The following is an 18,231-nucleotide window of genomic DNA, read 5'->3' as shown; positions in this document are numbered from 1 at the left end:
TTAATGATGTCATCTTCTGTGATCTTTTCCCTGTCCTTGTTCTTCAGCTGTACTAGCATCTAATACATCATGCTTCACTCTGAAAACCTTTGAACATGTAATACATTTTATCCAGAGTGTTCACCTTCCTTGTTTGTTCCTACGCATCCTTCAGAGTTCACTTGTATTGTCATTTCTCAAAGAAGTCTTTCCTGACCCCTGTACCGGGCAAGGTCTCCCTGTGAAGTATACTCATGGCAATCTGTATTTCTCCTTCACAGGGCTTATTCCTGGAGTAGGCAAGCAATTGAGTAATTGAATATTTCTTTGGTTTCCCTGGTAGAAAATATATTCATGGGTCAAAGATACCATGTCCCTCTCTTTATAGCTATGTCCCCAGCTCCTGGCACTGATTGGTGTGTATGCATTTGGTGAATTAGTGATTAAAATCAGATGTAAATATGTAAGTAGATACTGTTTTGTGTCGAATGGCATCAAAGAATAATAAATTCATACATAGATTTCATTTCTATCAAACACAATCTGTTGATAGTCCTCAGTGGTAGCAGCATTCATTTATCAAATACTTTTTTGGTATCTGGGCTAGGTGGTGAGAATCTGAAAGTGAATAGACTGTTCTGGAGGCTCACAGTCCAGTGGGAGATACAGATGTGAACCTAGATAGATAGAGTGCAGGCTGATAGACATCTGCCCAGTAGAAGTGCTATGTACTTGGTAATGAAGGAGCTGAATTGCTTAGAAGGCAGAATTAGGGAGAGTTTCAGAGTCACTTGAGCCAAGCCTTGAAGGCTGAGTAAGAGTTTTGTCAGGACCAGCTTTGCACCTGTTGCTACCTGTCTCTGGAGCTCTCTTACCTGAGAATTTCCCTCTTTCTCATGATTCAAAAACCTCACTGCAGAGATCATTTCTTCTTGAAGACTTCCCTGAGCATTTTATTTGCCCTTCACTTTACCATTTTCTTTTCTTCATATCATTTATCATTATCTAAAATTCTTATTTACTTATTTGCATATTTATTACATATCTCTCATAGGCGTAAAAAGTCCCATGAGCATTGGGATTTTCGTCTGCCCTATCCTCACTAGATCCTTCACACTTAGAACAGAACCTGACACATAATAGGCATTCCAGTCTTTGAGTGATGGAGATGTACCTGGAAGGGAAGGCCAGGTCTTAGGCAGGAAACGCCATATGCTGTGGTAAGGATGAGGAGTCTGTCTCTTATAAGAAGTGGGAAACTATCAAAAGCTGTTAAGCAGAAGAGTAATGTGACCAAATTTACATTTTAAAAAGAATATTCTTTTTTATTTTTAAAGATTTTATTTATTTATTCATGAGAGACACAGAGAGAGGCAGAGATATAGGCAGAGTGAGAAGCAGGCTCCCCGCAGGGAGCCCAATGTGGGACTCAATCCCAGGACCCCAGATATGCCCTGAGCTGAAGGTAGACACTCAACCATTGAGCCACCCAGGCATCCTTAAAAAGAATATTCTTGAATCAGGGTAGACAGTGGATTTCAGGGGAATGAGACTAAGTCTGAGAAGTCTTTTTAAGAAGGCTATTGTTTATTCAAGTCTCTGCTCTCATATCTAAAAACTCTCTTCACCCCCAGTTATTCTATTCCTTTACCATGCTAGCATTTCATAGCATGATCCTTATGTGAAATGACAGTTTTAATTATTCATTTGTTTCTCCCTTTGCCATTAAAGTATAAACTCCAAGGATGTTATGGAATCCCTTTGTGGACTTAGGATGACACCCTCCCCCTTCCCCTACTTTTTGGCTGAAACAGCTAAGATATCATTAACCCAAGTGTGGCACACTAGAGGAAGAGGGGCAGCAGATTTGGCATGGATGTGTTGCATTTGAGATGGCATGGAGCAAACTATCACAAATATGTGGAAGGCAACTGTTTGTGAGGGGATGGAACTGAAGTGAGAGGCTGTCCCTAGAGATGTAGATGAGTGAGTAGTCCTATGGTAACTGTTCATGGGTATGGGTCAGGTTGGTTTTGTTTTTTGGTTTTTTGGTTTTTTGTTTTTTGCAGAGAGCAGCTAGTTAAAAAGAGAAGGGGACCAAGGATACAACCCTCAACAGATATAACAGCATTTAACTGGCAGTCTAAGGAAGAAAAATCTGTAAAGGAAACAAAAAAATCTATACTTAGAGAGGTAGGAGAAGAAACAGCACAATGATATCATGGAAGTTTAGGAAAGTGACAGTTTTAGGTAGGAAGAAATTAGTATCAGGAGTCAATATTGCAGAAAGGCAAGTCAAACTGAAAAGGAACCTGTAGGGGCACCTGGGTGGTTCAGTTGTTAAGCATCTGCCTTTAGCTCAGGTCATGATCCCGGGGTCCTGGGTATGAGCCCCATATCAGGCTCTCAGCTCAGCAGAAGCCTTCCACTCCCTCTGCTTGTGCTCTCTCTCTGTCAAATAAATAAATAATCTTTAAAAAAAAAATGAAGCCTGTAAATCTGAAAATTGAGAAGACAGTAGTTACTATAGTGAATATAATTTTCATGAATAATTAGAAATCTAAATTACATTTGATTTGTGTTCAGTTGAGGTAATCGGAAGTGATGAGGAAATGTTGAAGGGGCTCAGTTAGATGTGGGGCACATCATCCTGGTCAAGAGAGATGCTTTTGGTTCTGTTTCAAAGATGGGGAGATTTAAGCAACAGAGTTGATGGAATATTGTTGAAACAAAGCGATGGAAGAGTTGGGAAAACATGGGTATAGAGACTACAGGTGCAGCTGCCAGCCTGAGACATGAGAGGGAAAGCTTTTCCTCTGAACCAAAAGAGAAGTGGGGAGTTGAGGAAAGTCATTGCTGTGTTCTTACTCCCTTTTAGAAGCAGGTGGCCAGTGGTGGCCTAGGGCTTGAGAAATCTGGTGAAAATTAAGATGTGCCATTTATAGGGCATGGGAAGGAAACTAAGGAGGGACAAGAGAAAGACTTTTATCACCTTAAGTGACTCTGAGAACACAGGCAAGGTTGTGTTACATAGATATGGATTGATATCAGTTCACAAGGTTCTGGCATTGAAAGTAGACACAGAAGGAACCTGGAATGATCCCAGGTTAGGTATCGGAAAGGTAGATGGTTAACTTGAAAGATAAGGGTTAAAGAGTGACATTGTGCAGAATAATGGAGTAGGAACCTGTGAGGCTTGGTCAAAGCAAGCATTGAGTTTGAAAGAGAGGTTGTGGTAAACTAGTTCAGAACTTTAGAATCCAATCAGGGTTTATAACAACTAGGGGAATGCTGGATGAAGGAAGAAGCTATGTTTCTCAGGTCAGAGGGCGTGTGCAAACCAGCCATTATCCTTTACTCCTCAACCCTGCTGCGGGTGTGGGGAAAGCAGCTCACATTACTGGAGCGTCTGGCTGGTACCAGGGCAGACAGTGGGGACATTGGCCTACAAAAATTTGAGTGTATATGCTTTGGTGGATTTAGTTGTGCCCTGCACGACTGGCACAGATGCTTACCTAGGTTCTGGCCCTCTCAGCTACAGTGGCTTTCTTAAGCTGTGTCTATTAGAAGATATAAAGGGCTAGTCCCTTTTGGAGTTTTTTTGGAGCCAGACACTTAAGGAAATCTTTGGGGATGCCTGGATGGCTCTGTGGGTGGACATCTGCCTTTGACTCGGGGCGTGGTCCCAGGGTCCCAGAATCGAGTCCCACATCAGACTCCCTGCATGGAGCCTGCTTGTCTAGAACTCTGCCTGTGTCTTTGCCTCTCCCCCGTCTGTGTCTCATGAATAAAAAAATAAAATATTAAAAAAAAAAGAAAAGAAATCTTTGGCAGGTACCTAGCTGATCACAGAGGTAACAGAAGTTGCAGAAATTTCAGTAACCACACACAACAAGGAATATACACTTAGCAAAAAATAGTTCGGAAAAGTCGCAAACTGGAAACTCCAACCCTCAACAAAGAAAAATCAGCAATCCATGAGGAGTGGGAAAATCAGATTTCTTTTTTTTTCCCCAAAAGATTTTATTTATTTATTCATGAGAGACACAGAAAGAGAGACAGAGAGAGACATGGGCAAAGGGAGAAGCAGGTTCCCTGTGGGGACCCTGACACGGGACTTGATCCTAGGATCACAACCTGAGCCAAAGGCAGACACTCAATCACTGAGCCACCCAGGTGCCCTGGAAAATCAGATTTCTAGAGTTATCACATTTATTTTCAAAGGAATAAGTTTTAAACATCTCCCACTGACTAAAGAAATTAGTCATAATTTAAGAAATATTTGATGGTTAAATCTATTAAAAACTAAAATTATACATTAAGATATAAATTACACATTATAAATAGTACAGTTTAAAACTATACAATTCAGAATTGATGGCATTTCCCTATAACCACGTTCAACTCCTTAATTACTTTGTTTTTCCTATAAATAGTACCTCTCAGTTCTCAGCCTTACAAGTTATTAAAGCAAAGTGCATTTTTATGTACTAAACTAACAAAAAAATCAATCTGGGTGAGATGATAGCAGAAGTGTTTGACTCATGCACTGCCATCATATTTTGTCATATATTTGTTTTCATATAAAATTGATGTCTCCAAGTATTTATCAAGCACATTAAAAGTATAACAATAGTCAATATGCAGTACTGGTTATAACATCAAATATTGCAAGTTTGGCCACATCTGAGGAGCTAGAGAATTGTCTTACCTTTTAACTCCGTAATCTCATACTTGGGAGTGAGGGAGACTTGGGAGAAATAACCCAAAAGAAGCAACAGCAGCACCTCAAAATTTGACCTTGGGAAATAGAGTCACTGCGGCTGTAATTAGTTAAATTAGGGTGAGGTCATAATGCAGTAAGGTGGATTTGTAATTCAGTATGACTAGCGTCCTCATAAAAAGATGGAGAATGCCATGTGGAGGAGGAGGGTCGGAGTGATGTAGCTATGAGTCAAGGAATGCCAGAGATTATTGTGACCTCCAGAAGCTTAGGATAAGGCAAGGAAAGATTCCCTTACAGGTTTCAGAGGGAGTGTGGTCCTGACAACACCATGATTTTGAATGTCTAGTCTCCAGAACTGTGAGATGATAAATTGCTGTTGTCTTAAGCCATGGAGTCTGTGGTGCTTTGTTATGTCAGCCCAAGGAAACAAATACAATGGTCGACTGATTTTTGACAAGGGTACCAAGACCAGGCATGCAGAAAGAACCATCTTCTCAACAAGTGATGTTGAGAAAAGTGGGTGTCTATATACAAAAGTATGAATGTGGATCCTTACCATATATAAAAATTAACTTAAAAATGCACTGAAGACTAAATTTACTTCATTTATTTATTTTTAAAGATTTTATTTATTTATTGATGAGAGACACAAAGACAGAGGCAGAGATATAGGCAGAGGGAGAAGCAGCCTCCTTGTGGGGAGCCTGATGCAAGACTTGATCCCAGGATCCCGGGATCACCACCTGAGCCAAAGGCAGATGCTCAACCCCTGAGCCACCCAGGTACCCTGAAGACTAAATTTAAGATAAAACTGCAAAACTCTTAGAAGAAAGCATAGAGGAAAATTTTCATGGCTGTGGATGTAGAATTGATTTCTTAAATGGGTCTAAAAGCACAGCTAACAAAACAAAAAATAGATAAATTGGACTTCATTGATATAAAAAACTTACAGGCATCAGCTAAGTTGCATACAATAGTTAAGCTATTAAGATATTTTTGACAACTAAATTTTCTTAATTTCTCAACTATTGAATTCCCCAAAATATAAAAATTGCCTAAATTGAATCATAAATAACAAGAAATAAAGTCATGTTGAAATTATTTTGACATAGTGTGCAATTTACATTTTAAAAATGTATCTGAAAAAAAATAAAAATGTATCTGGAGGGGGGAGGGAAAAAATAAAAATGTATCTGGAAAAATTTATAGTCCTTGATATCTTAAATGTGCAGTAAGATTTCTAGAAACTGACTACAGCATGTAATATGGAAGGCATGTGTCTTGGTATGCACTTTGGTGTGTTTGGTTTTAATTTCATCTGCAGGAACATAGGAAAATCACTTATGATTTGTACTAATGATAATGGTGACTATTGGGATCACTGAAGGAAACAGAAGTAACATGTTCATGTATAGGTGAATGCTGTGATTCTCATTAATAGAGATTTCTCATCCTCGGGGAAAGGAAAATATTAAGAGGGTGAAAAAAAAACTCAAAATGGTAGAAAATATATATTTGCAAATCATGTATTTGATAAATAATTAATATTTAGTATATAAAGAACTACAACTCAACAGCAAAAACCCAAATAACCTAATTCATAACTGGACAGAGAACTAGACTAATATACAAATGGTCAGTAAACACATGGAAAGATGTGCAATATCATTAGCCATTGGGGAAACACATATCAAAACCACAGTGAGGTACTGCTTCACACCCAGCAGGATCGCTATAATTTAAAAAATGGAAAATGACAAGTGTTGGTGAAGATGTGGAAACCCTAGAACTCTTGTATGCTGATGGCGGGGATGTAAAATGGTGTAGCCGCTATGGAAAGAAGTCAAGCAGTTCTTCAAAAAGTAGACTTAGCACATGCCCAGAATTCTGATCCCAGGTATGCCCAAAGGGATTGGAAACAGGGACTCAAATGGCTGCTTGTACAGCAGTTCTTATAATAGCATTATTCACAGTAGCAAGAAGGTGGAAACAACCCAGATGTTTGGAAATATTGGTGATAGTAACATAGAACATTGTGAAATGTACTTAATGCCACTGAACTGTGCACTTAAACATGCTTAAAATGGCAAATTTCATGTTATGTATATTTCACCACAATTTTTATAAAGAGAGAGATTGAAGGGGTAGAGTGATAGATCTCGGAACACAGGAAAGGAAGGAAGCTTGGGAGAGGTTGGTAGGAAGAAGAGGGAATGTCTGCGGGATTAAAGGCTTCAGTGAGGTTGAAGGGAGAGTATTTAGAGAGTAAGATTGAGAGAACTGGAATAGTAGCAAGATGTGTTGACTAATGTATTGGGATGGTAGCATTTCAAGAGTAGGATGTTACCAGGTAATAAAGTTGAGGATGTGCCTTTGAGTGTAGACTGCATAAGAAGTGTGGGAAACGGCAGTCTAGGGAATTAAATAAACATGGTCAAACCCACACAGAAGGGCAGTCAGAAATAGGGTAGAAAGTAAGCCTGAGTTTCATATCAAAGATTAGTGGATGTCAGTGGTTGAATTTGCAGGAGCCAAAAAGGGAAATGATTTCTTTCTACTATATTTCTTAGTTCTGTCCTTACATTGCATTGTCGATCCAGAGGTTGTTGAATTTCTTTTTTTCAGACACATTTTGATAAGCCTGGTAGGTTGCCAGTGTTTAAGCCTATTGTAAAGTTGAGAGGTGTAGAAATAGGTTCAGGTAATATTTCAGCTCTTCTGTAGGTATAGAAGTTTTGATCTGTATCAAGTATTGATACAAGATCATTGTATGTATTGTATCAAGTATTGTCTGTATCAAGTACAATGATAGGGGAAAACATTGGCTTCTTGCTTTTCAAAGTGTATAAGCAAGTCTTTAAAGGACTTTTCATTAGATTTGCTCTGTTGTAGAAGTGTGCACATTGTACTGCTTCAAAAAGAATATCTTTCCAATAGAATTTTATCTAGAATTCTATACTATATTGCATTATAATTGTTACAAAATGTGTTCAATTTATAAAATAAAAAAGTCATTCAGCAAGCCCCATCTAATCAAATCCTACTTTGAGATTCCATTGCGGCCTCTAATTTTTTCTCTTGTAACAGATTTTTTATTTAATATAGCCTCTGATTTATTTAATATAGCCTCAGCCTCTGAGTCACAAAATGCTGTTTTTATCTTTCTTAGGAAAACGGGAAATCATTTTCACAACTTCATTAGTTGGCAAGATCTAAGAGCTGTTGAACTTGTAAAATCTTGGAATAATTCACTCATAATGAAGGTAATCTTATCTTCTATGATTTGGATGTTACTATTTTCCCTGTAAATATCCCTTTGCTGTAGACTTAAGAGTGTAATGTCCTAATTGTTCAGTTTTACGACACTGAGAAGAGAATACATACCTGTACACTCTTCACATCAGTGAAACTTCGTAGTAGTCACCCCAAAGCATATGTGGTGGTAGACTGAAGTACTTAACTGCGCTTCAGGAAACCCCGAAGAGGTTTAGAATGGCCTAGATGTTCTCACGTGAGTGAGAATTCATGTGGCTGATCTTGAAAAAAATAGACAAAATGCAAACTATGTCCAGAAAAAAATACAGAAATGTCTAAATTTCATCCTCTTTTGTTATAAAAATGGAGAGTGGATATCGAAATAGATAAGTAGCTGACTGCCACTAGCTCTTAACCTGATGCCTACTACACACATAGTGGTAGCAAATGACAGTGGTGATGACCATGACAGTGACAATGTAAGTGCAGGATTATTGAGTCAGAGGGCAAGATAATTTTCTAAATGTGGCCAAAACTGAAATATGTGTTGTCATCAATATTGCATATTGCATTTTGCAATATTACATGTTCTAATGCCACACAGCTAAATGCCTTCTCAGGTAGGTGCCTGTACCAGATGGTGCTTCAGGGAGTATCTGGAGCATATAGTTTACTCAATAACTATTGGGAGACATTAATTTTATATGAAAACAAACAGGAATATATTATGGTATATGACAGCGATGCATGAGTGAAACACTTTTGCCCTAATCTCGCCCACATTGGCTTTTCTTCTGTTCATTTAATATATGAAAATGCACCTTGCTTTAGTAACTTGTAAGGCTGAGAACTGAGAGGTGCTGTTTACAGGAAAGACTAATTAAGGAGCTGAAAATGATTATAAGAAAATGTCATGAACTTTAAATGGCAGAATTTAAAATTATACTGTTTATAATGTGTAATTCGGTATCTTAATGGATAATTTTAGTTTTTAATGGGTCAATTTGTCAAGCATTTCTTAGGTTAGTCAGTGAGGTATTTAAAACTTTTATCCCTTTGAAAATAAGTTTTGACTTTGGAAACATTTACTTCTGTAGTATGAACTCCAAATCTCAAATGTAAAACACTTAAAGCACAAACTCAGCATTTAAAGCACTTCTACTTGATATTGAACATGTGTATGATGTAAGCTTTGGCTTCTCTTAGGAGAAAAATGTACAGACTCTTGGAGTTTAGCGTGCTTCCTTTCACTGTTGTTCTGAGTCTTGCCTAATGGTTGGTAAGGCTTCTCTTTGCTTTTAGCATAAAATCTCAACTCCTTACCATGGATTGATTGGCCTTGTCTAAAGCTCTGACCACTTCCCAGACCCTTTGTCCCTGAAGCTACAGAGGATTGAGCTCCAGCTTTGTCAGCCTGCTTTTGTTCTTAAAGCACCCAAGCTGTCTCTTACCTTCAGGCCTTTGTACCCTCAAGGGGCTCTCTCTGCCCTATATGACTAGATTCTTCTCATCCTTCCAGGCCCAGCTCATAGACCATCTCTTCCATGTGGGCTCTTTCCTGCTATCCTATTTATAGAGTAGCATGTCCCCAGCCCCGTATCCAGTCTCTATTATATTGTTCTTTATTTCTTTCATAGCACTTAATCACATTTCAAAAATTTTGAGATGTACATTTTTTCAGTTGAAATTTTAGTTGAGATAAGTGTAGATTCATATTCAGTTGTAAGAAATAATACAGGGATCCCTTATAGGCTTTGCAGTTTCTCTCAATGGTAACATTTTACAAAACTATACTGTAGTGTCACAAACAGGATATTGACGTTAATACAATGTGTAGCTCTCATTCAGATTTCATTAGTTTTACTTGTGTGTATGTGTGTTATAATTTCTGTACAGTTTTTTTCCTGTGTTCCTGTATCTAGCACCAGTCAAGACGCTGAACAGTACCATCCTTACAAGGGACTCTCATGTTGCTCTATTTGTTTGTTTGTTTGTTTATATTTATTTTTTCATGTTGCTCTTTTATAACCACATCCAACTCTCTCCTGTGCACCTCCCCATTGTCTTCTCATCTCTCGCTCCTTGCAATCACTAATCTGTCCTCCATTAAAAATGTTCTCTCACTTCAGAATATTATATACATAGAGTGATGTATAAAACCTTTTGGGATTTGCTTTTTTTCGCTTAGTGTAATTCCCTGGAGAATCCAAGTTGTATGTGCTTCTTTTTATTGCTGAGTTGTGTTCAGTGTACAGATGCACCACCTGTTTAAGGACATCTGTGCAAATCCCAGTTTTTGGCTATTACAAATAGAGCTGTTTTGAACATTTGTTTACAGAATTTTATGTGAACATAAGTTTTCACTCTCTAAGATAATACCCTAAGAGTGCAATTAATTGCTAGGTCAAATGGTAATTGCATGTTTTGTTTTATAAGAAACTGTCAGACTTTTTTTCCTGAATAGCTTCATCATTTACATTCTTACCAGCAATGTGTAACTTATAAGACACTTTTTTTCCCAATTTAAAAAGGGTGATTTTTTTAAGGAGGATTTTTTTTTTTTTTTAAGATTTTGTTTTTAAGTACCTCTACACCCAGTATGGGGCTTGAACTCACAACCTCAGGATCAGGAGTTGCGTGCTCTACCTAGTAAGCCAGCCAGGCACCGCAAGCAGTATGTATTTTTAACCATAATTTTTAAAAATCATTTTAACCATTGATTATATCTTAGCATTATATCATAATTTAACTAGCAGATTTTTTTTCTTTTTTTGGTAGTACATTCAATATTGGTTTATTTTTACATTCAGTGTCTTCTTAAATTATCTCACTTACTGATTTGATTACTTGTCTGTCTCTTCCCACTAGAATGTAAATTTCAAGAAGGCAGGGCTTCTGCCTATATTGTTCATTCTGCTTTCTCAAGGCCTAGCACAGTACATAGAAGGTACTCAATAAATATTTGTTAAATGTAAAAACAAAATGTTAATTGTTCGTATGTTGATTAAAAGTGCAAGTGTAAGAACTCTTAATACTTTTTATGTGCCCCCTCCCCCATTATCTGCATTTTAGTAGAAGATCCCTGAGGATATTAAATCTGATTTTGTTTAATAGAGGGAAGTATAGTATTCTTAGGGAGGAAGAACCTCTTTCAGTTTGAAACATTCCTTAATATATAACACATTAGAAGGATTAAGATTTGAGAAACTCTTATCTTTTAATAAACAGTGTGCAAAATATAAAGAAAGAAAAGGTTTGAGCACTGAATAAGGTGAGAAGGAAGTTAAAAGGGTACAAAGTTAATATGATGAATAAGGTCTGAGGATCTAATTTATATCATAATTACTATAATTAATAATACTGTATTATATAATTGAAATTGACTAAGAGTAGAACTTAGGGGCAGCCCGGGTGGCTCAGTGGTTTAGTGCAGCCTTCGGCCCAGGGCGTGATCCTGGAGACCTGGGATTGAGTCCCACGTCAGGCTTCCTGCATGGAGCCTGCTTCTCCCTCTGCCTGTGTCTCTGACTCTCTCTCTCTCCCTGTGTCTCTCGTGAATAAATAAATAAAATGTTTAAAAAAAAAGAAAAAAAGAAAAAAAAAAGTAGAACTTAAATGCTCTCACCAAAAAGAAAAGGAAAAAAAAATTGGGGCTCATTGTTCAAAAAAAAAAAGAAGACTGAAATGTAAAGAGAATTGAATCTATACATTTTCTTGATTGTTGCATTTATTATTTATTATTTTAGTAAGTCAAAATGCTTAAATATATATATATATATATTTTAGAGAGAGCATGTGCGTGTGAGTGGGGAGGGAGAGGCAGAGGAAAAAGGAGAGAGAGAATCTTAAGAAGGCTCTACGTCAGCACAGAGCCTGATGGAGGGCTCAATCTCATGACCCTGAGATAATGACGTGAGCTGAAATCAAGAGTCAGATGCTTAACCAACGGAGCCACCCAGGCACCCCTTTAAATATATTTTTTAGGGGAGGGGTGGGCAGTAACAGAGGAAAAAAAAATGCAAGAAGTAGGTAAATTCTCTGTAAGTGAATATTTTGTAAAACATCGGTCATAAGTAGAATTGTTCATCTTCATTCTTGTAGTAGATGGCAGGATAAAGTTTTTGTTTTTTGATTTTTTTTTTTTTACCATGTCTTAGAAGGCTTAAAATGCAAAGCTTGTTTTCTATGAAAACCTTTTTCTTTTTAATTAAAGATTTTGTTTACTAAGAAGTAAATTTTAAACTATATATATTTCATCTTTGATTTAGATAAATCTGTATAGATAGTATTGAATGAAATCATACAACCCAAATTTTAGGTACTTAATATATAGGAGGCCTTCCTTTATAATTTAAATTAATTTCATTAAAAATATATTTCTAACAGGAATATAATTTTCTCCCTTGACTCTCTCCCTTTTATATTAAAAGATTTTATCTTGAGCTTCTTGTGTTTACTAAAGAAGGTCATAGTAGATGTGTTACATATGTTAGAATACAAATTGTCCACTTAGGGTAATATTGCTTTACTTCATTTTCTTAAGTGCTGGGAACACTATAAGTAGTTGAATGATTTGTTTGTTATTGGGTTTGTTTTCATGTGTGTAGAATTAATATAGAAATATCAAGCATCATTAAATGCATTTTCCTAAAATACCTTTCTTTTTAATAGCTATTACAGAATTCCTGCCGAGTGCTGCACTTTTTCACTAGAAATAAACGATTTTTAGCAGTCAGTTTATTCAATTTCACAAACCAGCATGTTTCTTTGAGATTGGCCTGGATTTTACAGAACCTGGTTGAGGTAAGGAAAGATTATGTGTTGTCATGTACGCACGCACATGTGTGTAAATTACAGGGAAGAAAAAGATAAAGAAATACAGTAATTTGCTTATTTGAGGGAAAATTAAGTGTCTACTACATATTGGGATGGAATACAGGAATCTTTACTCTGTTTTTTAAAATATTTTATTAAAAAAATTAAAAAAAAAATTTTAAATTTATTTATGAGAGAGAGAGAGAGAGAGGCAGAGACATAGGCAGAGGGAGAAGCAGGCTCCATGCACCGGGAGCCCGACGTGGGACTCGATCCCGGGTCTCCAGGATCGCGCCCTGGGCCAAAGGCAGGCGCCAAACCGCTGCGCCACCCAGGGATCCCTTTTTTTTCTTTTTTCTTTTCTTTTTTTTTTATTTATAAAAAACTATTTTAAAGTCATAACACACACACACACACACAAAGTTGTAACACATATAGAAAACTGAACAAAACAAAAATATACCACTCATTGATACATTGTAGAGCAAACATCTGTGTAACACTACTAGAATCAAGAAATAGAACATTGTAAAAAAGAAAAAAAGAAAAAAAGAAAGAAATAGAACATTGTGATACTATGTATCACATTTTCTTTCCACTTTGACACTTTTACTGTTATACTTAGGTGTGTTTTTTTTCTCCACACTATATTTTAGTTTTAACTGAATTCTTTTGTATTTTGTATAAATATGTAAATTAATTTTCTTCTATTTTCATTGCTATTTAGTGTTCAGTATTTGATTTTATCACTTCATTTATCCATTCTTTTCATGTACATTTGAGTTATTTCTAGTTTTGGACTGTTATGAATGATGCTGTCTTTGGGGAACATATTAAAGGCATTTCTGCTTTATCTATATATAGGAATGGAATTTTTAGGGGATGAATGTGTGTGTGTATATATATCTTCACTTTTAGTGGATAATATAAAAATATTTCCCATAATTTTTGATAATTTACATACCCACTATTAGTCATTGAGAGGACTTCATATTTTATTTACCATGATAATTGGTATTATCAGGTTTTTTTTTTAATTTTAGCCATTTTGGTAGGTAGAAGTAATCTCTCATTGTGATTTTAGATTGGATAATAAAAAAAGAAGAGCCAACTATATGCTGTCTATAGGAGAAACACTTTAGATTCCAAAATACAAATCAGTTAAAAGTAAATAGATGGAAAAGATCTCTCATGCAAACAGCAACCATAGCTAAGTGGATATGCTAATATACAACAAAATAGACTTTAAAACAAAAAATGTTATTATAGCTAAAGAAGGACACTTTATAATGATAGTCAATCCACCAGAAATATATAACAATTATAAACATATGTGCACGTAATAACAGTGCCCCAAAATACATGAAATAAAAGTTGACAGAATTGAAGGGGAAGGGCAGCTCGGATGGCTCAGCAGTTTAGTGCCACCTTCAGCCCAGGGCATGATCCTTGAGACCTGGGATCGAGTCCCATTTTGGGTTCCCTGCATGGAGCCTGATTCTCCCTCTGCTTGTGTCTCTGCCTCTCTCTCTCTCTCTCTCTCTCGCTCGCTCGCTCGCTCGCTCTCTTTCTCTGATTCTCTCATGAATAAATAAATAAAATCTTATATAAAAAGAATTTAAGGGGAAAATAGACAATTCAATGGTAATAGCTAAAGACTTCAACACCCCACCTTTAATAATGCATGGAACAACTAGACAGATCAACAAAGAAATAGAAAACTTAGACAATAGTATAAGCTAACTAGATCAAACAGGTGTTTATGGAAAACTCTAATAACAGAGTATACATTCTTAAGTGCACATGGAATCTTCTCCAGGATACACACATGCTACACCATAATGCAGGCCTCAGTAAATTTAGAAGGACTGAAATCATACAAAGTATTTCTCTGATAACAAAGGAATGAAATTATAAATAACAGAAAGGTGAGGTGCCTAGCTGCCTCAGTCAGTAGAGGATGTGACCCTTGATCTGAGGGTTGTGAGTTCAAGCCCCACAGTGGGTGTAGAGATTACTGAAAATAAAATCCTAATTAAAAAAAAAAAAGAATTCACAGAACAAAATTTGGGAAGTTCAAAAATATATGGAAATCAAGCTATATTCTTACATGACCAATGGGTAAAAGAAGAAATTCTGTGAGAAATTAGAAGATACTTTGAGATGAATGAAAATGAAAACACAATATACCAAGTCATGTGTTGCAGCAACATCAGTGTTTAGATAAAAATTTATAGCCAGACTATATTACCTATAGAGACTATGTTAACAACTGTCTAACATTCTAACTTAAGACACTGGCAAAAGGTAGCAAGCTGAACTCATAGTAGTAGAAGGGAAGAAATGTAAAGATTAGCATGAAAATTAATGAAATAGAGAGTAGAAAAAATAGTTGAAAAAATCAACAAAACAATGGTTTTCATGTCTTTCTATGGCTTGGTAATGCATTTCTTTTTATCACTGATTAGTATTTCATTGTCTAGATGTATTTCAATTTGCTTATCTAATCACTCGTTGGAGGACATATTGTTGCTTCTAATTTTTGGAACTTATGAATAAAGGTGCCGTAAACATTTGTGTGCAGGTTTTTGTATAAAGATAAATTTCAACTCATTTGAGTAAATACCTAGGTGTGCAGTTGCTAGATTAGATGATAAGATTATGGTTAGTTTTTTAAGAAAATGCCAAACTATCCTCCAAAGTGGCTATACCATTTTACATTCCTACCAACAATGAATGAGAGTTCCTGTCGCTCCACATCCTTGCTAATATTTGATATCAGGGGTTTGGATTTTAGCCATTCCAATAGGTGTGCAGTAGTATTTCATTGAATTAACTTGTAATTCCTTGGCATAACAATATGATGTAGAAATATGACTTTTCTTTCCTTTTTTTTTTTAAAGATTTTATTTATTTATTCATGAGAGACACACAGAGAAAGAGAGAGAGAGGCAGAGACACAGGCAGAGGGAGAAGCAGGCTCCACGCAGGGAGCCCGATGTGGGACTCGATCCCAGGTCTCCGGGATCAGGCCCTGGGCTGAAGGCGGCGCTAAACCGCTGAGCTACCAGGGCTGCCCTTTTCTTTTCTTTTTAAACATTGACAAGGACTTCTAGGATATATTGACTAGAGGGTTGGCCACACACATCCTTTTCTCATTCCTGATTTTGGGACAAAAGCTTTCAACATTTCACAATTTAGTATGAATTTGTAGTAGTTTTTCTTTAGATACCCTTTCTCAAATTAAGGAAATCCTCTACCTTACTTAGTTTGCTAAGACTCTTTATTATGAGTAGATGTTGAATTTATCAAATACATTTATATTTGTTATCTGTATCTGTTGTCTAGGAGTGGCATCCTACTTGTGGTTTGTAGAGTGTCTTGAATTCATTGCTTGATTTCTTTTCATTGATTTTTAAAATTTCTCAGCCATTATCTTCAAAAGTAACTTCTCCATTCTTTTCCTTCTTGAAAATTTGATTATGTGCATGTTAGGCCTTCTCACTAACTCCCCTTTGTCTCTCACTCTTTCATATATTCCATTCTTTTGTCTCTTTCTTACTTTATTTTGGATATTTTCTTCTAACCTTTCTCCCAAATCTATTCTCTCTTAAGTTGTTCCTAATGTGCTAATAAAACCCATCCATTAGGGTGCCTGGGTGGCTCAGTTGGTAAAGCATCTGCCTTCGGCTCAGGTCATGATCCCAGGGTCCTGGGATGGAGCCCCATGTTGGGCTCTCTGCTCAGTGGGGAGCCTGCTTCTTCCCTTTCCCTCTGCCCCTCCCCCCTGCTCGTGTTCTCTCTCTCTTACTGTCAAATAAATAAATAAATAAATAAATAAAATCTTTTAAAAAATCCATTAAGTTCTTAATCTTTTAGTTCTAGAACTTTTTGCTTTACATAATTAGCATGGCATTTTAAAGTGTATAACTTAATTCTAATATCTGAAGCCCAATAGATTCTCTCTTTTTTTTCATGGTCTCCTGTTTCCTCAGATGCCTGATTATTTAATTTCTTTTAAATTTAAATTACTTTATGGATGTATGATTAACATACAAAAAGCTGGGATCCCTGGGTGGCGAAGCGGTTTAGCGCCTGCCTTTGGCCCAGGGTGTGATCCTGGAGACCCAGGATCGAATCCCGCGTCGGGCTCCTGGTGCAAGGAGCCTGCTTCTCCATCTGCCTGTGTCTCTGCCTCTCTCTCTCTCTCTGTCTCTCTGTGACTATCGTAAATAAATAAAAAATTCAAAAAAAAAACATACAAAAAGCTGAACGTATTTAATATATATAACTCCATGAGTTCGATGAGCCTGGTTACTTATTTGTATGCACGTGTACATATATCAGCTAGACATTGTATTTGCAAAATTATATGTAGAAATTATGGGAGCCTTAACATAGCACTCTTGCTCTGGATAGGATTTATGTTTGTTTTTTCCATTCTTGTAGGCACCAGGATTACCTCCATCCAGTTAATGATTGGGGTGATTCAAAACTGAGTTGCAGTTCCTATGACAGCTTGTCTTTCTAGTTTATCCTTACTCATAGGGTAGAGCCATTTTTTTTTTTTTTTTTTTTTTTTTTTTTTAAGATTCTGTTTATTGAGGCACCTGGGTGGCTGAGTCAGTTAAGCTTCTGCCTTCAGCTCAGGTTGTGTGATCCGACAGGATGGAGCCTGTGTCAGGCTCCCTCCTCAGTGAGGAGTCTGCTTCTCCTTCTCCCTCTGTTCCTCCTCCATCTTGTGCTGTCTCAAATAAATAAAATCTTAAAAAAAAAAAAGAAGAAGAAGAAGAAGAAGATTCTGTTTATTCAAGAGAGTGTACACACAAGGGGGGGGCATGAGAGGGGGTGAAAGGGATGTGACCTGATATGAAGGCAGATGCTTAACCACCCTGAGCCATTTGAGGTCTTAATCCAAAACAAGGAGGATTGACCTGATGCTTCTACCTTAGGAAGCCCTAATGTTGACTCTGTTCTTGTAGCCTCATATGAACCTACTATCTATTAGAGGACCTGACTTTCAATTTTTTTTTAAGATTTTATTTATTTATTCATGAGAGACACACAGAGGGAGAGAGAGGCAGAGACACAAGCAGAGGGAGAAGCAGGCTCCATGCAGGGAGCCCAATGTGGGACTCGATCCCAGGTCTCCAGGACCATGCCCTGGGCTGAAGGCAGGCGCTAAACCGCTGAGCCACCCAGGGATCCCTCAAATATTTTTTGAATGAATGGATGAATTTACACTATTTACCAGGCACTGAAATACAGATTAACCTTAATCTAATCTGGAACAAATTTTAGAATCACAATTTCTAAATTTAAAGAGTTTGAAATAAAGTAATATTACTTTAAACACTCCATATTTAAGTGGTTTAAAACTCGAATGGAATTTTCAAAGTATTTGTTATAAATAATCTGCAAATGACTACTTTTTTGGAGCTTATGTCATGTGTTTT

At 36.7% G+C, this 18,231-nt stretch overlaps 1 protein-coding gene across 3 annotated transcripts in view; it reads left to right on the top strand.

Annotated features, from left to right (window-relative positions):
• The window catches only part of GK5 (glycerol kinase 5), a 74,254-nt gene that overhangs the window by 14,690 nt on the left and 41,333 nt on the right, over window positions 1–18,231 (top strand). For 2 of the 3 annotated variants that reach the window (XM_055320921.1, XM_055320923.1), the window contains 2 exons: window positions 7,875–7,968; window positions 12,632–12,763. In XM_055320921.1, coding sequence (XP_055176896.1) covers window positions 7,875–7,968; window positions 12,632–12,763 — 226 coding nt within the window. The remainder of the gene's footprint in view (window positions 1–7,874; window positions 7,969–12,631; window positions 12,764–18,231) is intronic. The other variant, XM_055320922.1, reaches the window with a different exon arrangement.

Source organism: Nyctereutes procyonoides, unplaced genomic scaffold, assembly GCF_905146905.1.
Source record: "Nyctereutes procyonoides isolate TBG_1078 unplaced genomic scaffold, NYPRO_anot_genome, whole genome shotgun sequence".
NCBI lineage: Eukaryota > Metazoa > Chordata > Mammalia > Carnivora > Canidae > Nyctereutes > Nyctereutes procyonoides.
Note: the sequence above shows the minus strand (reverse complement) of the source record. Positions and strands in the feature narration are given on the sequence as shown.